The sequence below is a fragment of the Nanorana parkeri genome, unplaced genomic scaffold (assembly GCF_000935625.1).
Source record: "Nanorana parkeri isolate BGI_ZX_2015 unplaced genomic scaffold, ASM93562v1 scaffold55, whole genome shotgun sequence".
Taxonomy (NCBI): domain Eukaryota; kingdom Metazoa; phylum Chordata; class Amphibia; order Anura; family Dicroglossidae; genus Nanorana; species Nanorana parkeri.
This window is the reverse complement of record NW_017306323.1, coordinates 2214967-2237241: the sequence shown is the minus strand read 5'-3', so window position 1 is coordinate 2237241 and position 22275 is coordinate 2214967. Positions and strand designations below refer to the sequence as shown.

General features: G+C 38.7%; 1 protein-coding gene across 1 annotated transcript in view; it reads right to left on the bottom strand.

Annotated features, from left to right (window-relative positions):
- The window catches only part of UNC13C (unc-13 homolog C), a 173902-nt gene that overhangs the window by 33193 nt on the left and 118434 nt on the right, over nucleotides 1-22275 (bottom strand). The window contains exons 4-5 of the mRNA XM_018575981.1: nucleotides 13811-13889; nucleotides 6860-6865 (exon numbers count right to left, since the gene is read on the bottom strand). Of these exons, the coding sequence (XP_018431483.1) occupies nucleotides 6860-6865; nucleotides 13811-13889 (85 nt within the window). The remainder of the gene's footprint in view (nucleotides 1-6859; nucleotides 6866-13810; nucleotides 13890-22275) is intronic.

Sequence of the window (22275 nt, the reverse complement as noted above, 5' to 3'; positions counted from 1 at the left end):
CATACTGACAAAGTCAGCAAGTAAGTTGAGCAGATCAATGGAACTGACGAAATGGTCAAATTTTTGCAGAGCAAAGCACCTCAGGCAAAAGAAATTTGTTGGATAAAGTAGGCTCCCTGTGACAAAAAAAATATAGTCACAAAAACCATTGATGTATTTCTACTGTTTTTTCTCTAACTTGCTATGGCTATTGAAATAACTGCTATAGATCTGAATCATTTTAAGCATGCACAAACTGATAGCAGAGAGTAGCAGTGGCTGAGCTACTGGGCTGGCAGAGGCCGCAGTAGTGATACTGTAAATTTTTTGCGTGTTTAATATGTGCTATTCTTTGTGAGGCCCTAGTGCCTCAAAATGTTCAGATATGTCCACAGACAGTATCATTAAAATTAGTTTACACAGATGTGACTTAGGTCTGTCCTAGAATAAACTCCACCACTGCTACCATAGTTTTGACCATCAGTTCTTGCACTTATTAGAAAATCTCTAAGATAATTTTGAATGTGCATGTTTATCTATCTCCTGAAATATGACATTATCCAGTGGCGTAACAATCGCCATAGCGACCTAGGCAGCCGCTATGGGGCACAGGGGGGCCTGACCAAGACATCCCCCTGATGCCGTGCAGGCCGCCTGGGTCGCTATGGCATTTCAGGCTGCTGGCTGTCACTGGTGGGTCTGAGGAGGAGCATGTTGCTGTTAGATCACTGACAACCTGTCAGTGATCTTTGCAGCAGCGCGTTAAGGAGGAGGCTGGGCCCGGCCTCGGCAGCGGAGGAGGCGGTGCCTGGCGATGGAGACGGGGCCCGGTGACGGAGGAGGCGGGGCCCGGCGACGGAGAAGGCAGGGCCCGCCAGCGACCATGGAGAAGGAGGAGGTGGACAACGGATCGGGCCTGACAGGTAAGAGGTGTTCAGGTGTGTGACCAGCCCATCTGAGACCATGCAGAGTCATTGTATTGTATTTATATTGTATTATGTATTTCATGAACACCTAGCTTTATGGGTACTGTCTGCAATTCCTAATGAAAACTATGAAATACATACTATTGTCAGATTGGCTCCAATTGGCAACCACACTTTTCTTTCCTAGGTGATTCCCTCTCAAGTGTGTTAAGTACAATTTCTCAACCTCTGTTCTTTATCTCACACACATACTCCACTATCTGCCTTTAATATATCAGAAACAGAAGACTGTTTGCCTGCATCTTCTTAGCTCATAACCCGTTGTGTACTAGCTTGTTTGTAGTATTCAACTGTTAATCATCATGAAAAAGTTATAGATTCATAACTTCATCTATTCAGGTGGGTACATTTACATATAATATCTACATATTTGACCTGAGTAAAATGCATCTCATATTTACTGTACAAATTAAAGGGCAAAAAAAGAAAGATAATTCCAACTTATGTATGAACATCAGAATAATGAGCAGCATCTATAACTAGTATTGCAATACTACCTTAAATATTACTTTAGTATCCATTCTTCTAAGAACTTCAAATTGAGGATCGTCTGTAAAAGTTAGAGAACCTTAGGTTGTTTTTCTTTTAGGCTTAGCCTCTACAAGCCAGGTTTAACCTGTCTACCATATCTAAAGAGAACCTTATATTACTAGTGTATCAGTAGATCCCACCCAGGTCATCACTATTCTGAAAAGTGCAGCAGAATGTGTCGGAGACAATTTAAGCTCTCAGACTTAATACAGCACTTCTGTGCAGACAAGGGCTGATTCTCATGAGAATGTTGGAAAATAGTCAATATTCATCCCAACAACAGTGACTTAAAGGGAAGCTGAGATATAATGTATTCTGCAATACAATAAAAGCTTTCATTACAAAAAAATGTGTAGCCTCATAGCTACGCTATCTAATATTACCTAAATTGTAGTGCATCAGGAAGGTCGTCTTTGAGTCTTGAATATTTGCAGAGGTACATTGCATGAATGAGTAATTTAAAAATTCATATGTAAAAGGTACCCACACCTGTACAGCAATCAAAATGTTTGACGTATATAGATTTGCTTGTTTCCTATTGTTTTAGGCATTTTCAGAGACAGAAATGATTTATCTAATGCAGAGCTGTGGTAACTCTTACACTTGAGTAACACAAAATACATATTGTCCTTGTCATTTGTCAGCTAGATGTATGCAATAGTGTTATCTAATTCTTCTAAGTCAACAGATATGGCATAGCTAACTCTGTATGAGATCTCTGGCATGATGAAATCACATTTTCATCTTTGATATGAATACCTCTCACACACTGTTCCTTTGCTGGTTTGTACTTCAAAAAGAGGGAACAAAAAAACTGCATGTTTCCCTTGGGTACAAAACAATAAAAGCAGGGCTTGACAGAAAAGACAGCTTATCAGTATGATTGTAGCTGTTTGATGTGTATATTTTTTAAACTTAAGACAAATACCCATCTAGCTGAGGATGTTTTGAAAGATGAATGTTTAACTGCTTTTACACCATATCCACATAAAACTGTTGGCAGCATTACTGCAGCAAATACTTCCTTTTTTTCGATAGTTTCTTAATTCATATGATATCTATTATCATAATCTTTCACATTAACCCTAATATCGATTAAAAAGAGGAAGAGAATACTTTTTTTTAACCCCTGGTAGTTTTTTTTATTGCTGCATGTATTCTAGTTATGAACATTTTCCCTTACTTCCATAATCATTATGGCTATTTTCTCTTGTTAACCCAGTGACAATGGTCACTTGAAGTACCCACAGACCTCTATTCAAACATTTTTGTTAGTAAAGTAGGGAGAACTTAAAACCTCTGAAGGATTTATATAGTGTTCCTGTTGGAAGAATTGATTTCCCAGTAAATCCTGTAATTCTGTAATCTAGTGATAATGAACGCAGACAGGAAGTGTGGGTAAATCTTTCCAATGACTGCATCAACAGCAGTACATACACAATGAAGGTTTTAACCCTTTCCCCACCTCCAGATTAGCACATAGTGCATATGCACATCTTGTAAAAATGAGTTTGTCTCTGCACTCCCCAGACCTCAGACTCCCTAAAGCAAAAATGTATTTACTTATTTTATAAGGCAAAACTAAAATAGTATTAGAGTTCACCACAGCCTACAAATGTAAAAATAAAAATGTAACCAATTTTTCTGTTTTTTTTTTTTCTTGCAGAAAATATCTTGCAAGAGCCCACTTACAGTCAAAGCTCAGAATATCTCCTGGGATGCTTAATAGACAGTCTGAATCTGAATCACCTTTTACAAATAATGTATTTATACATTTGCCTTTATGAATTTAAACATTAGTTATGACTTAAAAACCTATAGTATATTTCCAGCCAAATTGGAAAACCCCTATTTTATATTGATTCATTCACATTTGCATAAGCTAAAATATTAAAAAAATGCTTCTTGCAGTTTAACTTTTTCCTTGGTTAGGGTTTCTTGGCTTCTTAAGGGTTAAATATTGTACTCTCTTTTCTTCTTTGTAATTCTAGGAGGGGCTGTGAGGAGTTAAAGGATTACAACCCTGTCTTCTGCAGACAAATGTTAATGAGGTTAATTCACCATTTAAAGACCAGGGTGTTAAACCCCCTTCCTGGCCAGGCCATTTTTCAGTATTCAGCACCGCTGTACTTTGACTGACATTTATTCTGTCAAGCAATGCTGTACTGAAATGAATTTTTTACAATGTTTTGGGGACAGATAGAGCTTTCTTTTGGTGGTATTTAATCACCACTGGGTGGTTTTATTTTTTACTACAAAACAAAAAAAGTACCTTAAATTTTGAAAAAAATCTGTTTACCTATGCAATGTAATGAAACATTTATTATCACCCCAGTTTTTGTATAAAACATAAAAGACGGGGTCACGTCAGGTAAATACATTACAGTCCATGTACCCATTGCACTCCTGACCGCACGTCCAACAAAGTATCCTGGGTGCTCAGTAGTCGACGGATGGCCACCGTCAAAGTAATGCAGAAAAGAAATAGACACCGGCACTCCAATAATAAATCGATTACGTCTATTTACGTAATCGATTTATTATAGGAGTGCCGGTGTCTATTTCTTTTCTACGTCGGGTAAATAGACACCAAACATGTCAAGCCTTAAAATTGCGTGCGCTTGCAAAATCGCAAATAAACAACCACACCAAAAATTGGCCATAGGCGACGTTTTAAACGCTTTTACTGTTCATCAGTTTAGTGTTATCAGTGATCAATGGCCGTAAAATTATTGCTCGCACTCCGACATTCACTATGATATGTAACATGTGCAGCACAATAGGCGCAATAGTTGTTTTCGCATGTAGGCATGTTTGCATGTGTATGTGGGGGGCGGGAGACTTCAAATAAAAAATACTGTTTTTTTATTTTTTATACTTTTAATATTTTTTACTTTTTTTGTTACACTTAACTTTATTGCTATCACATGGGGGGCTAAAAAGACTTCGGTAGCTGGGAATGACAGCTGAATGCGGAAGTGATGTAACATACATCACTTCCTACATTCAGGGACCGGAGAGGAGGTCAGAGGGAGATTGTGTACCAATCTCCCTTTGATCTCCTGCAACAGAGCAGCCGTGCCGGTCCTGGCCGCACTGGGCACAGCGGATCTCGGGACCGGCAACGGCAGTGACAGTGGTAAAACTTCACCTAGTACACGCGATTGGGCGTCTCTGGAGACACCCGATCGCTTGAATGTAAACAGCCAAAATATTGCAAAAAACATATACAAAAATATATTTTTCTGTATCGTGTGTGAATAGAAACACAACAAAAATTTAGAGGGATTTTCTCAAAATATGACTGCAAAAGTAGAAATAAACTTTAAAGCTGAACTTCACAATCCTAGTCACATTTCACCCTGAGCTCCCTTTCCCCATCCACAAGAAAAACACTTGTAAATTAAAATACCTTACTTTTTGTGTAATTAATTTTTTATTTCCTGTGTTATCAGCTCCTTCAATCCCTGGAGCAGCAGGGGGGATCTAGACAGGCGGTGCATGTCACATATGTTGTGTGCCACAAGAGGATAATGCAAACTATCATTCTCATGATGCCATGGGAATTCACTGTGGGAGGTATCCAGAGCCACTCTTTGTTTGGGGGCTGTGGGCAGGTTGCAACTAGGTGCTGTAGAAATTGCAACCGTCTACAGATGACAGCAAGTCATACTCCTTCTCTGGGACCAGCAACCATTTCTCCATAGGAAAAAAAACAGTGGCTTCCAGTTGAAAAACAGGAAGAGAGGATACAAAAGAAAAGACCTGAGGGATTAACTACCGCAAAAACACACAGTAAGAAGAAATAGTTGACTTTTTTCATTAGAAAGACAAGTACCTTGATGATACTAATAGAATCCTTCAGGCTTGAGTTGGGCTTTAAGGTAAACCTTGACGGATGTAACAAAGCCAGTTGTTTACTCAACCAACGGCTTCAATATACCCATAATTGAGTGGGGTTGGCTTTAAATTTGATGATTTCTGGTGTTTTGGTCCTATTATCTCTTAATCAAAATTTCCCAAGCTACATCATTTCTTAGTTGGCAATGGTGTGCGAGCTGGTGTGTGAGCATAGAATTTTATGGAATAATCTCTTGTCTGACATATAATGCAAATGATCATGTTTGCAATATCAAAGGGGTTGTAATGGGGTACTACATCCCAAAGGATTCCCAACCAAAAGAAAAAATAATACAAATAGCGGACTTTTTAGGTACCTACTTGGAAGCATACTATATTTGTTTGCTAAAACATATTTTTATTTTTGTATAAACTATGGATAAAATTAATTAAAACAGTTCCGGCTTGAAAAACCAGTGTGGCTTCCAGTTGCATCTAATAGGAAGCCCAGAGTTAGTCTATGAGCAGCTGTATCTAAATGAATGTTCATCCATTTACATTTGATTACCCCTGACTCCGGCCAGGCTTGGAAAACCAAATAAAAGCAGAATTTTGTTTTTGGCTGACCTGATTGTGATAGATCAGGGGTAATCTGATGTAAATGGACACATTTCTGTTTACATCCAACTCCCCATGTGTACGATAAGTTTAGTTTTTCCTCCATCACTAAATGCAGAAAAAAGCTGGACAGACACAGATGTCACAACGCTAACATCCGTTCTGAACTTCTCTGATCAGCAAGGAATGCATGCATAGATCCCCTGCTGATCAGAACTGACAGGGGCCTACATCTGGGACTTTGAAGTCGGGTTTCAGTTATTTACTAACACCTTAGAAACACTTGGTTTATATTAGATGGCTGGCAGGCTGCCAAGATATGCTCTTATAGAAAAAAGTTAAGATTTCAGGGTCTCTGTGGTGAACTTTGAAAATTATTTTCTGCACAAAGCCTATAGCTACAGGGCAATGAAGGCTTGTTTTAAAGTGCTTTTAATGCTTATTCAGAATATGTAAATACTTTATATGCGTATTCAGGGCACAGGCTAAGTTTTACACTTTTACTGTAGCCCATACGTAATGGTAAGCAAAGACAAAATTGCAACCACTCCCTATCCAGTCTTACAAGTATAATTTTTTTTTTAATTGATTGGACATTTAAGCATATGCAAAAGTATAATGTGCTTGGTAGCCATAGTAGCCATAGTGGAATAGACTACATTTGGAGAGGTTTGCTATGCTATTGTTTTACATGTGTATGCAAAATGTGTTATAACTTATCTGTTGACATTTTGGAACCTGAAATGTTTAATTAGTGTTTTGCATTTTTTGGTTTTACATGACAGTTCTCATTACAACTAAAGGCGGTCTGGAACAGAATGCTTAAGTAATCTTTTAATGCTGTTCCCTCTCAGAACTTAGTGACAATATATTAGTTACAGAAAAATGGACAAAGATCTACTCACCAATGCCTGTACTCGCAGGAGGCATATTGAGGGAAATGTGAAAAAAAAAAAAGAATTAGTAAAAAGATAAAAGTAACAATAAGAGACAATTAGCAATTTCCAGAGTTGTCAGTGATTTATATTGCTATTTGTGAAGAATAAAAAGAATGTATTGCATTACAATTATTACAGAGAGGTACTAAAATAAATTATTTACTTTAAAAAAATCATTTTTTTAAAAAAATCAGTAAAGGTTTTGACCAAACTATACTGTCAGAAAATATAATTATGAAAGAGGTACATATATACTCATGAGGAGTCTCTCTATTAATTGCTAAATTGATATTTCTGAAGTTGCTTGATCTTAAACTGGACCCACAGGGCTGCTTTATAATACTCAAAATAGCACTTACAGTGGAAGTAATGTAAAAACTGTGTAAGTCTCTTCTGCCATAAAAGCTTCTTGCTGCCTGTCAGCATTTTAATTTCCCTGTACACTGAGCCATACACGTGCAGCTCAGAGCAAAGGCTTGGCATGTCCAAAAGTAACTACCATGTGCATGGCCTGGAATTAGATTACCGGGGTCTTGACAATTAGAAGACTGGGATGACTTCTGCTGTGGAGGAGCACAGTGCTGGAGGGATCACTTTGGCAGGTTAGTCTGCCATAATGTGCTAATACACTATACATATTAACACATTATGGCTAAAAGCTCCAGGAGGCTTTTTGTTTGTTTGTTTTCAGCCATCTTTACTTCTGCTATAATGGAAAACTTCTAAATGTTTATGCTCCACCTCGATAAATATTGTTTTCTTGGATAAAATTACACTGTAAGCCTCGGACATAGCTAATGGACCCCTTCTAATGTTAAGGAACTTTCTGTAGAATGATAACATCATAGGTTAGGTACCCACTTTCTCTAGAAACTACAGCCCCTATGCCTAAATTATCCTAATGTGAGCGCCTATTGCTCCCAAGCCATTACAAATTATTGGGCAGATGGCTTGCAAATACCCTCCCAGGAAAAGAAATGGGAAGCAGGCTTAGGAATACACCTTAATAGTCACCATAGATAAAGCAAAGACCTAGGCCTATATACCTGATCTTCTTCAGGATAACACTAGAAGTTGGCTTGCGAAAAAAGGGAATACAAACTGTTTTTACTTAACAAGACTAAAAAAATATGTTTTGAGTTTGACAAAAAAGTAGGATAGCATTTAGTCAAATTAACCAAACCTTAATATAACAGCAGTCCCCAAAATCATAGACCATTTAGTTCATAAACAAATCCAGACAGATAAAACTCTGGATGCCTTCAAAACGTTCTATTCCCAACAGTTCATCTACAGTTCAATAAACCCTGTGCAGCTATGCTCCTACCTGCATGTTGCTCCCCTTCCAACTCTTTTCCAACATTTTAAAGAGAAACTGGACAATCCCCTTAATAAAAAGGATGTTGAATTTACTATTTTCCAGTTTCCATCCTGAAAAACACCCGAACCTAAGTTGCAGCTTAGAGACCATCTTGTTGATACTGTTAATGATGCACTTAAAGCCACAAATTCCCTGCCTCCATGCACAAGGCCCTCATAGTCCTTCTACCCAAGCCTTATTAAAACAGATGCAACAATTCTGGCCAATTGGATAAATAAGTTGGTACTCTTTTAAACAGTGACCAGATGGGCATAAATATAAGCAGATGGTTATTTTGATCTACAGTGCTTCCATGATAACTCAGAGGGCGAGTGATCTTCTCAAGGTGTTCCACAGTGCTGAGTGGCCCTATCTCCTGGAGGTATTGCGCCTATATGGATTTGGTCCCAAACTGATAAACTAAGTGAAAATCCTCTATATGAAACCTATGGTCAGGTTCAATGTTATTAATGCCATCTCAAAGTCCTTATCCCTTTATAGAGATATGAAACAGGGTTGCCCTCTGTCCCTGATTCTTTTTGCAACTGCGAATGAATATCTTGCTGTCCTGGGTTCATGCCTCTCCCAAAAATTGAGGGCCTCTGTATATATTTTTTGGAGAAGTATATATCATCTACACTAGGCTACACTTTTCTTTATTTGGCACATCCTTACTACTTCCTTTATAATGTACTAAAAATCATCGGCGTGTGGGGCTGATTCATATTTTTGTGTAAATTGGGAGTTACAATGAGCATATACATTCTAAGTGGAGGGACTTCCTTTGGGCGCTAGTAGCACATAGTACTTCATTATATAAAGTAATTTTAGACAGGATGCTATGGAAAACTGTATCATACATTTGCCCTCTATCTCTAAAAAACAGTTTTCTTATAAGTGCTAAGAGTGTCATAAGGAGCTTTCAATAACTATAAAAGCTTCTAATTCTCATGTTTCATCTCAAAAAGTTTTACTTTATCTCCTCAAGAAATTATTTCTTTCTCCGTTTTTCAATAGCCACCTCATATATATAGACCTCAATAGAATGTCAGATAGAAATTAGATGCATTTTAAAGTGCAATAATCTTTTTCAATTTAACTTTTCATACAAAATACAGCGAAAAAGGAAACAACATGCATGCAGTAAATGTAGAAGATTTGTACAAGACTTGTACCTTTAGTTAATTAAAAGCCTAATTTCTGATCTGGAGAATTAGAACATATATGCACATTTATGAAATACCACGTGCTGTGCTGTTTTGGACAGACCTTTTAGACACAACTTCCAGTATTTCTGAAGGAAAACTATCGCATTAGTTTCATGGAGATTATTTTAACAGTTGGTTGGAATTCGCCACTAAACATTAATATGTACCTAATGTTATGCCTGCTCAGAATATATTAACAATGTGAGTGGTAAGTGTTAGAACTAGCACTTAATCAATCTGTCTAGTCTGAAATGTGGTACACATCTCAATATTGCATTATAATGCTTGTGCTGTTGCAGCCTACATATTAATTTACAAAATGTAAAAGTTAACTATATTTTTAGACTCTGTATACAGTCAACAAGGAAGCAATAGTTTTACATTTTATTGAATGTAAGTAAACACTTCAAAAAAACAGGGGTATGAAAACCAGGTATAAAACAGTATTTGTGTGTATTAAAGTGTATGTCAAGCTGAAAGGTTTACTAGTTCACCATGCATGTTACAATCTGATCGTTATATCTTCTTTAGATTTCCCAATAACAATGTAGTGCAAGGGCCTACCTGATTGGATACAAATTGATAAGATAGATTAGGTAGGTTCTTATATAGCATTGCTTTGGTAAATCTAAAGTTGATTCTACAAAGATTGTACAGTCAGATTGCAAAGTGTATGGGGATCCTTAGAGTGGGGAAAGATTAAAAGTGCTCTCTGTGTTGCTCTTGGAGGGCTCACCTTAAGGTCCCATCCATACTTGCAATTAGGTCTATATTGTGAATTCTGGTGGCAAGAAACTGAGGATTCCTGTGGGCTCAAAGTGTGCCAATATGTGACTGCAAACACCTTTATCTATCTTCTAGGCCACCTGAAAGAGTTGCTTTAACTTCCTAATGTCAACTTTCAATGTTTGGGTTAGGCTGGCTTTAAAGCGTGATCTATCACACTACAGAAAAGGCATGATTTTAGGTACCCAGGAGGACAACTCTTAGTATTGCCAACACTGTATGGACAACACACTGTGAAGGAACACCACTCCTTGCCAGAATTCAGGTCTGTCAAATCCAGAGAGATATCAGATGCCCTTTGAAAGAGCTTGTCCATGCTCCGAGAATACTCAGTCCCAGAATCCCAAACAGCCACACACTGATACCATAACTCAAATAAAATCAACTTTATTGAATTCCAAACATGCTGCCCAGTCCAGACTGAAGAAGGGGCTGAGCAGCATGTTTGGAGTTCAATAAAGTTTATTTTATGTGACTGACGGTGTCAGTGTGTGGCTGTTTGGGATTCTGGAACTGAGCCAACAACATATAGTTATTGGGTAAAAACACATAAATTAATATTCTAATTAAATGTGAATTGAAAAAAAATGGCATGTATGTGACTAGTTTTCATAGAAAGTGGCAATCGCTTCTCTTGCAGCACCAAGGTCTATTCCCATCTGGGTATTCGTTGGGCATTGGGACATTTGTATACTAAGTCATACTAGAGCCTCCCAAATTTCAGGCCAAGTTTGAGTACTCAATAGCTGCTGTATGAGTGCTGCTGTTAAGGAAAACCGAACACTATTGTCAATACAGATTCAGTTCTATGTAAAAATGCATTTGATATTTTTTAGAGAATAGCGTTCAACTGTTCAGTTCAGTCATCCAATGATCCAATACTGCTGTTTGTTTAAGTTTATTTGCATATGATGGGTATTCAAAGTTCACCATATTCACTATGTAAATGAACTTTGCATAGTGAACATTCTCTACTGCTTTAGTAGATCAACCATAGTATTTGCAAAACAAAACAGGAAAAGATTATAAGTTAAATGATGTATAAATTTTGTTGTTCACCAAACACCCTCATTTTGAATGGACTCAGTCCCATAGACTTAAATTATTTTGTAGTTATTTATATGCCAACGTAAAAGGATACATTTCACATTGAGATAACTGCTCTCTGTGGAGCAATGCAATTGTCAAGCACACTCCTTTTTTCTTGTAAGTAAAAGAAAGGGGGCATGGGAAACATGGCATGGTAACTAGGGATGCACCGATACTAGTATCAGTGCAGATACGAGTATAGGTGCTGATACCGAGTATTTTGACAAGTACTTGTGCTCGCTCAAATGCTCTGATACCGGAACTTTCGGACAGAGTAAGATTTCCTCTGACTGGCAGTGCCATCGGGGAACATGGAGCCGGCTTCCCGGGCAATCGGGAAGCCGAGCTATGAGTAATGACCCGCCTTCCAGCTTCCTGATTGGCTGGGAAGCCGGCTTCATGCTGATTGGTTTGGAAGCCGACTTCCCAGCCAATCAGCATTGAGCAGGCCGAACAGCCGACTCCTTGCTGATTATCTGGGAAGCGAGCCTTCCAGTCAATCAGCATGGAGCCAGCTTCCTGGCCAATCAGGAAGCCGGGAGGCGGTTCATTACTCGCCACCAGGCTTCCCAATTGCCCGGAAACCTGGCTCCACGCTGATTGGTAGTGAGGCCGGTTTCCCAGCCAATTACAATCGAGCTGGCAAAACAACATGAAGTCGGCTTCCAGGGCAATCAGGAAGCAGGGCAGCATGTCATTACCTGCATCCCTGCTTCCTGGTTGCCCGAGAAGCTGGCTCCATGCCGGGGAAGCACCGGTATCAGTACTTGGTATGGGCAAGTAACATAAGCAAAATATTGGTACTCGATACTGAAAAACCAGTATCAGTGCATCCTTAATGATAACCCTTTTCTGTCCATTACTCCAACATGCTTTATAACAAGAAAGATTGTATATCACCTTTGCTTCTGCAGAGATAAGCCATCTCTCTCTGTGAGATTCTGATTCTCAGTTGAAGAAATTGCTGAACAGACGTGAGAAGGAAAACTGTGCACTTGATCAGAAATTTTGAGTGGAAAAAAAAAAATCACCTTGCCCATTACCATTTTACTTATTTTCAGTAGCAGGTGAAGTTTTCATCAACCTGACCGACGATGACATAATGCAGTAAAGGTCTGTAGTAGCTGCAGGCTCTTCTGCACTGACATCTCTTGGTGGCTTATATTATCTTCCAAACACAGTGGTTGTCCATTACTTACAGTTTCTATGTGTCTAATTTCATACAATGTAAAACAAAATACTTTCATCTAAAAAGCTAATTTCATTTGAAAAATACATTTTTTTTTGCTCCTTGCGTTTAACTCATGTAGCTTAGTGATCTTTCACTATAAATATACTAGTTGGAGGGTTGTATTAGCTGTGGAAAGTAGGAAAGTATCAAAAATTAGAACCTTTATGTGCCAAAATAAAAATAAGGCAAATTACCATACTCAAATTACAGCAACCTTAAAAGACATATTTCATTAGTCTTATTTCTGTTCCTAATTTTGTAATGTGCTAGACTGAGAGGCGATGCTAACTATTAAAAGTGCTACCCTCAGTGAAACAATCCACGACACTGGCGATCTGCAAACCTGGCCTTTTGATTCACTTAGCTCATCCTTAACTATGAGGGGATAGCAAAAAATAATGCTTGTTGTTTCATATCCACTGTTTATGTGAACTTATATTAAAATTCTCGATATCAGTCATACATATGGTCGAACTTAATCATTGTGTGCTGCTAATTTTTAAATTGTGAATGTTGGAGGAAAGGTTAAACAAACAGCACTATCTGAGTTTATGATGAAAGAGGGTTGTTCGGCTGTTGAGCTCCATACACACCAGAATAATGTGAATGACAATGCAGTAATTGACGTGAGAAATGTTAGGCAATGGGTAAAAAAATCGAAAAACTGGAATTTTTAACAAGCACTGAATAGCGCCATTCAAGCTCTCCTCTTCCAAAGAAATTCAAATATGCCATATCAGCATATGGCTTGGGTAAAACAATGGTGCAAATGCATGTGGAAGGGTAACTTTGAATAAAGGAATTTATAGGCTAACTGTATGTATGCTAATTGTTTCCATCTCTGCATATTTAAACATGCTATAGGTCAACAGGTATTGCTTTTTGATACCCCCTCATATCAGTTGTCCACTGAAATACTAAGCTATAAATATACTCATAAGTCAGCCATGCAGGAATTTGTTGTTTTGGCTTATGTAATAATGTAGTACAGAGAAGGCTGGTATGCACTACTCTACTATGACAGCTCATCAGATACTGTTTAATAGTACGCCACCAGCTATTGCACACCACTGCTTTCTGACTGTTACATGAAATAAACCAAATGAGGTTTCAAATTATGTATCGCAAATTCATTCATTATTCATGTATCCTAAACATGACCTTAAGGCCATCACCATCACACCTAGTACATTCTTTTTGTAAGAATGTACTAGGTTCCCATAATTATGGGAAATACCGCTTACCACATTTCTCACTATAGGCAGTGTCTTCTTCCTCCGTAGATCTGGCATACTGTCAATTCCATAAAGCCCACTTCCAGGTCTGCCAAGAAAAAGAAATGGACACCTTGCTTAAAAACAAATCATCATTTTTTTATTATAAACCATTGTAATGTTTGCACTGTAACATGTAAATTTTTGCGTAACCTGAAGAGAACATTTGAATGAAACCTGACATAAGTGCAATGAGTGGGCGGCCATTGCTAAAAATGCTAACTGGCTGTCATGTTGATCATGTGTCTTCAATACTTTTTGATTCACTAAAAAACAAAGTGACTTCAAATCCAAACTATTTTTAATAAAATATGCCATTTAAAGTGGGTGTTAGTGAAAAATAAAAACATATTCAGTACACGTCTGCAATGCAATCACATTTGCCCATGTTGTACCTTTTAAAAACAATGCAAGCAGAGAAAAATACCTGTATACCTGCCAGAAAACGAATGTGCTCATAACTTCCTGTTTGAGCTGACAACACTGCTGCCCTAAAATCAATGTGGTCAACCCTACCTAGGATATAGAACACCTCCCCTTCTTCTAATCTAATTCTAATCTTCTAAAGCACATGGGGGAGGTGTTCCATTACTTTACAATTTACAGTTTTTTTTTTCCAGTTTAGTCACTCAAAGTATTGAAACCATGCTATCAGTATTACAGGTAGCTAACTAACATTGTAGAAAGAGAAAAGCAATGAAAGCTCTGGATTTCTTTCATGACAGGGTTCTTTGAATTGTGGAAAGTTTCCTTACTATAATTGCAACACTGTGGAACATTACAAATTTAAAATATTAGGTTTTCCAACTTCATTAAAAAAAGTAAAACCCATTCTGGATCAGAGTAGTGACAGGTATTGTCCTAGACAAGGGGACTTGTCAGTTTTCTTCAGTTGGGGAGAAAGCCCATTGTACCGCTTACATTCAAAATACATTTGATTACCCAGAGGTGGCATTTGCTTCAAGTCAAGTAGAAGGACATGGTATTGAAATTGTAGGTCTTTTTTTAAGTCTTACTCACATAAGCCACACAAACTACTTGTTTGCAAATGTTTAAATTAACTGACGTGCATATGGCTTTTTCCACACTGTCTTAAAGCAACAAAATAGTTTCTGTGAACTTATGGTTGTCTTTTGGGAACAGTGTCCACAGTTTTCTTCTATCCATTACAATCTATTCTCTCCTTTCTCAGTAATTTGCTTTGGTATATTTTTTTAATTAACTTATCTTTCTCATAAATATTTAAGCGCCATGTTCCCAAATTCATCTTGTTGTCTAATATTCGAAGATGTGTGCAGATGAAACACAAATTGCTGATGCACCATTTTTATATAGCTGTTGATTCAATAATATTTTTTTGTTTTTAGAAAAACAGTTTGGGGACAGAGATCCAGAAAATGAATCAATATAAAACAAAACTTCTGCAGGCTGTACATTTCAATATTGCTGATTTTTTTTTTTCCGTTTGCTGTCCCCTACTGTGCTTTTACTTTCTTAAAGCATCCTAAGAAATTCTAAAAAGACATCCAACTACACAATTGATTGTAAAAACTGTGCAGTGTTCATATCATATAACAATAATCATTGTTCCAACAGGATAGCTTCTAAAGCAAAGATTCTTAACCCATTGTGTACATCAAGTCATGAAACACTGTTCCCAAAGATTGGTTAAGATACCGTGTATCATTGATGCATACATTATACAGAGAGAGGTGGTGAAGGGGTAATCTAATGGGTTAGATGCTTGATTTTGTGTAGGGGAACATTAAAAAGCCGTCTTATTTGCCTTATCCCTCGCTACCCCAGCAGCCAGCACTCTCCTCTTTCCTACGATATCCTGAGTTGTGGACGGGCCCTCAGCATCCTCATTTACAATGGAGGACTGCTGGTCCTGCATCGCAAGTGACAACGTCAGAGTGCAATGGATGGAGCAAAGAGAAGAAAGCCTGGGGGAGCAAGGGATTCGGTAAGGTAAATTAAATTGATTTTTAATGCAACCCAAGACAAAAACAAGCTTTTATACCTTGCATTGTGGGGGTTACCCCACAACAAGGGTCGTTATTAAATTTTCCTGGAGTTCATTTTTTATTATTTAATGGCCTCAATATTTCTAACACTCACGCAGATAGTCAAAGTGTATGTGTACTTGTACTGTTGCTGTAGCTAGTCTGAGGGGTCTATTCACGAAGCTGCCGAAGGATCTGGCCATAGCTTCGGCCGATCCTTCGGCTAGCTTTGGCCAGCTTCGGCCCCAGGACCCCTTTGGTTCATTAGAACCGAAGGGGTGCTGTACGGGCTATTCACAATAGCCCGTACAGCTCCCGATCATGGCCGAGCGGATCAGCCTGCTTCTGACAGCTGGGCGGAGCCAGCCGTGATCTTACGGCTGGCTCCGGCCACTTTCAGAGAGATCAGCGTCCCTGGTTACCTGCTAACCAGGGACACTGATCTCCAAACAGCTAACTCTCCCTGGCGGTGCGGGAGTCTCCTGCTCCCGGCCGCCAATGAGAGAAACACTATAGGAAACTATTGGGCGGAGCAAGCTGTCACTGCTAGCTCCGCACAATCGTTTTCTATTTACTTTTTTTCACTCTTTTTCTGTTCTGCTCGGTCCCTCTGAGGGACCCGCCCTCAGAGGGATGTTGGATCGGCTGAGTCGAACTCCTTCTGCACTTGGGGTCGGCCGAACATGCTGAGCATGTTCGGCCGACCCGAAGCCACACGAAGCAAGCCGATGTACGGCTGATTTCAGCCGATGTACGGCTGAAATTAGCCGTACCAGCCTGAAGTGAATAGCCGAACAGTGTTCGGCTCACTTCACTTCAGATCGGTCATTCACTCGGCTGCCCTCGGCAGCTTAGTGAATAGACCCCTGAGTGTGTCCTGTTCACTTAAGCATTATGAAGCATTGCAAAGCTCACTTATACAAGCTCAAACAAAGAAACGTAGCTACAGTACCTGGGTATGAATGAGCACTATGTTCCTTTCAGCTTTTTTCATAGACCTCACCACATACTGACATCTTTTTATAGATCTCACCACCTACTGACATCTAAAGTTAATGAATGAGCACTATGTTCCTTTCAGCTTTTTTCATAGACCTCACAACATAATGACATCTAAAGTGGAATGGAAAAACCTGAACAGAAGCGGTGGCCCTAAATAGAACATATGGTGTTAAATGCTTATCTATTGCTACAGCTCTAATGGGTTCTTGGCCTTATGAATCTGTAGACATATATATATGATATGGCAATTTTACCCAACATAATGGTTTGACAGGTACAGTAGGTCTCCCACAAACCGCAATGCTATTAATGAGATATATCATAGTAAGGTAATTTCCTCACTATAGAAATGCAATTTTCATCTAAAATGGTAGTCACAGCATAGGGTACATTTCCCTCTGGACTGGGCTAATAATATTTTCACATTGCCCCTTTATTAAAAAAATGATCTGCATCTGATATTTTTTTCTAATTACCAATCCACAGCTCCTTTTAGCACTGATGATTGCACCGTTATGGTTGAGGAATTTGGATTTTGAGGGTACTTTACAACAGCAGCTGCACTCAACTGCATGGTTGTAGAAATTTATGTCACAAGTGACATTTCATGGGGTGATGCAGTTGTACTGCGTCTCAATGTGATGTGCTAAAAAAAGTACTTCATGCTGAACTTTTTTTAAGTGCAAACCACCGGTGTGAACTGAGCCCACCCAAGACGATGCATATTGCCTCATCTTGCATTCAGGCTGCACTGGTAAAAACAACATGTAGTTGGTGTGAACCGGCCCTTAAAAAACCTGATGGGAGTTTATATGTTTTCCTGATGTTTATTTCCTTCCACATTCCTGAAAACAACAACTAGATTTAGTTCTCATTCACAATTTTCATCTCATTCTGCAATGCATGAGATGTTAGCACGGCATTATTGTTATGCATTGCATCACACCACAACGCATTGTGACCTATTGCCACCCATTGTGGTACGATTGAAAAAAAAAGTGTGTGATTTAGCTGTGGTAATCAGTCCATTCAAATTAATGGGTTTACCTACTGCAACACACTACAATGAACACTGCAGTATACCTGCAATGTCTCATTGCAGATGTGTGAACTGGCTTCTGCCTGTCTTGGTCTACAGAATGTATTTGTCTACAGAGTATATGTGTCTACTTGTATAACTATGTAGCCATTTGATTGTAGATATGTAAGATTTGTTTAGTTCCAAATTGAAATATGGACACATTTCAGGCATATTCGGGCATGCTGATGCATCTGAATTTCAGAATGAAAGACATAATGAATCTGAACATATCTGAATTGTCTATAACTTGTGTTGTTAAAAGTTAAAATAAAAAAACAACAGTGTGGGCTCCATCCCTGGTGAAGTACCCTCCCTATGTTGAGGGCATGTGGCCTGGTATGGAGCAGGAGGGGGGGGCACGCTTGTCCACTCCCCTTTCCTGCTCTGTCAGGTTGCTGCTTGGATCAAGGGTCTGCTAGGAATTTTAGGGGGGACCCCATGCCAAAAAAAACAAAAAAATGGTCTGGCATGAATTGGGGGGAGGGGAGTTGTACGCCGTTTATTTTTTTATTGTTCCTGTGGACTGTCAAAACTTAAAAAAGTAAACATGTTATGTCACTTTTCTGCAACAAACGTTCACTCATTCAAAATTAACAACTTGTCTGAATCCGAATAATGGAACAAATTGACTTTCGGACACAAAACACTATATTACAAAAAAATCCAAAGCGAAATTAAACAATTTTTTGCTGTCTTACATGTCTATTAGATTGTAAGGGATTGACATGACTAGGGTAATCACACATATCTATTTATATAGTCTGGCTGGCTATGAACAATCATATTGCATGTGTAGTTTCTTCCAACATAAGGTATTTATACCTTGTAACATTAAAGGCTAACATTCAAATGACCCTAAGGCAAAATCACTATAATTACTTGTAATCACTTGCTTGTAGTGTTCCATAATACATAATGAATGAATAGATTTATTTCGATTTCTTTAATAAGGCAAAGAAAAATTCACAATAATCAGCAATCATCTTTCATTGTTCTGACGGTCCTGATGACAGCTGCAATCTTATTGGTTATTAAACAACATCACCATCCTACAATTTGCCTTATTTTAAAAGTAACAACATTCTTCATATTTGTAATGTCTGTCCTGACATTGAAGTTATTAGCCTAACTGCCACTCTAACGCTTCTATCTTTTAATAAGATCAGAAATTTTAGTAGATGCAGTATGTGTGCAGAAACCCCAAGAAATCTCCAGAAATCCCAAGGAACACACCAGCTACAGAACTTAATTTTCCTACTTAGCATGTCATACCAAAAATGTCACTTAACATCCAGCCCCTTGTGGTAACAAGACCATATGGCCTACTGAAGATTGGCAGAAATGATTTTCTTTTTTTATTACATAGTCAAGCCAAAAAAGAATCATTGGCTGCTGATAAAACATTTTAACAAGAAACAGTCAGGGTTTTTGGATCAGGCTACTAATATAAACACTGATAACTATATTGCTTATGATGTTGACTTGCTGGAAAGAGATTGTGACTGTTTTTGTACATTTATTAAAAAATAAAATAACATTACCACTTTTACTAAAACAAAGCCTATAATGAGTTTTTCTTATTTGCAATAAACATATGAATGAAACCAACTACTGACCTTATTTATTATGGATATGCTTCCTATATGTGTAAAGAAGTCACTTCCACAACACACCCTAATATTATATAGGATTCCCCAGTTACAGTACAATGATGTCTTGTGGACTTTTCTTCAATTACAAATGTCAGACAATTGTCATCTTGCAATTTTTTAAATAGAGCGTAGCATATCAAGGGCTTTGCTAAAAATGTATACAGTATTTTAATAATTGTATTACTAACTGAAGAAGCAAAGATATTGACCTGCTCTGCCCAGTTAGCAGTGCATGTATTTCTTAGTTGTCATTTAGCTAGCTAAAGCATATTAAAAACAGTAGGTAATGGGCAAAACTCCTAGCAAGTTTTTTTCTCATTGGATACATTTTTTAGACACCACAAGAAGTGAGACGAGATCTCTCTTTAAGGGCCGGTTCACACCATAAAGTCCGTGTTCCAGTGCGTTCAGCCTCTGGAATCCACTGTAACACAAGTCGGCCGGCTCCCTGCGTTCAGGGGTGGGAGGGGGCGTGATGGTACATTAAAGTCAATGGCACTGCAGCCATGGCCGCCACCCGCAGTGCGATCGCCTGCACCCGGAACGAAGACACAGTAGTGTCTGCGTTCCAGTCCGGTGCGTTCTGCAAAAATACTGCAAGCACTATTTTTACAGGACGCACTGGTGCGGAACGCAGACACTCACTTTACACTTTCACTTTACACCTCTCATAGCAGCTTTAGGATCATTATTTGACTTTTAGTTTACTTTCCAAAAGCGCAGATTTTTTGTTGCAATCAGCAGACACTAATGTGTCTGCATTCCAGCTGCAGGCAATCACACTGTGGCAGGGGGCATGACTGTGGTGCCATTGACTTTAATGCACCGCCATGCCCCCTCCCACCCGTGGACGCAGGGAGCCGACTGGCTTGCGTTCCAGAGGCCGAACGCACTGCAACACGGACTTTATGGTGTGAACCGGCCCTAAGGGAAAAACGGGTTACTGTAAAAAAGGTTCCCAATGGAAGATTTCCCTTATATTCCTGACCAGGGCTGGATTTACCATTAGGCAGGGTAGGCATGTGGCTACAGGCATTTTCCAAAGAGGGGCGCCATGCAGATATCTATTCTGCCTAATTCCCGATGTTGTGTCAAGATACACCGGCAATAGCAAGGAGAGTGCATTCTGCACAAAATGAGCCCTCCTGCTCCAAGACCAGCCGCACCTATAGGAACCACCAGCTTCCACAAATGCAGGAGAAGGACCGCGGTGCTGTGTAAGGGTGCCCTGTAAAACACCTTACGCAATGTCGGGGTTCTTCTCTGCATATGTGAAAGCCAGCTGGTCTTGCCTAGTCATAAAACTAAAAACTTTTGAGTATACGTACGCTTTAAGATGCAGTGTCCTCAAAGTTATGAGAAAAATACCATACTATCAATTCTCCAATGTTAGCGTAGTAAATACCCCAGATTTCTTATGAATAATGAAAGAAAAGTTGGGTACCATTATGGCAGGAATGTTTCTATATTGTGCCAGTCATGTTATCACTTTAATCCATGTATATTATGTTCTCTTTCCCCTTGATAAATGCAACTGGAACCAATCTGTTATTAAACTGCAATACCAATTACATGCTTCTTGTTAGTAATGCTTTGGGAGTTGTAGTTCAACAACATCTGCAGATGTGTAGGTAGCTAACCCTTGGGTATTAGCACTGCACAATGCTTGTCATGCTGGGCTTTGCTTGCAGTTCAGCAAAACATGCTTGCTGCTTCATTATTAACACATAAAATGTGACACAGAGATTGTTAAGCAGATGTTAACTGGTATTTTACTTGTGCTACATGCTCCATGGTCTGTTTCAAAATGGAGGTTGAGGCAACCGTATTGCCATTTTGTAGATTATGTAATGAAATGTACATTAGCACAAAACATGTATTGATTTTTTAGCTCATAACACGGCTTAACATAATAATAATAGTAATAATAATAAAAAACAAATTCACTATTATCACTTTTTAGGACCATCAATATAGAAAATTGTATGATTTAATGAAATGCCTACTGAACATTCTAATATTGCAATCCTACTTAAACATATTTGTTCACTAAAGCTGTCCATACACCTATAGGTTTTCTGCAGATTTGCAGATTTGCTGTGGTCAGATGGGAAAAGTCCAACAGATACCTCCATCTACGCTAAGCTGTGTGGATGGAGGAATCTCCAGCTGGGCCAAGCTTTTGTATGTTGCTAGTTGGCCTCGCTGGATTTCAAAGCAGGCATTGTTCAGGTGTTTTGATTGCCAGTGGGGCCGACTAGCAAGATACTATTGTTCGGCCCAGTGGGAGATTCCTCCATGTACACAGTTTAGCATAGATAGAGGAATCTGTTGCACTTTTTCCATCTGACCATAGAAAATCTGCAGAAAATGTATAAGTAAATGGCCAGCTTAAGAGAGTAAAACACAATGAGGGAAATGTATCATAATTGGAGCAGACAAAAACTGAAGCAGATGTGCATGACAACCATTCAGCTTCTCTCTTCAGTTTGTTCAGGTAAGATTTGAAAATTAAAAAGAGAAGCTGATTGGTTGCCATGCACAGCTGCTCCAGTTTTTGTCTGCTCCTGTTTTGATAAATTCCCCTTAATGTCTAAATTAAATGATACAAACTGAGGTTTTTGTGCTAAGTCCCTCTGTTCATTATTATGCATCTTGTATTTTTTATTTTCTATTTTAATTATATTATATTGC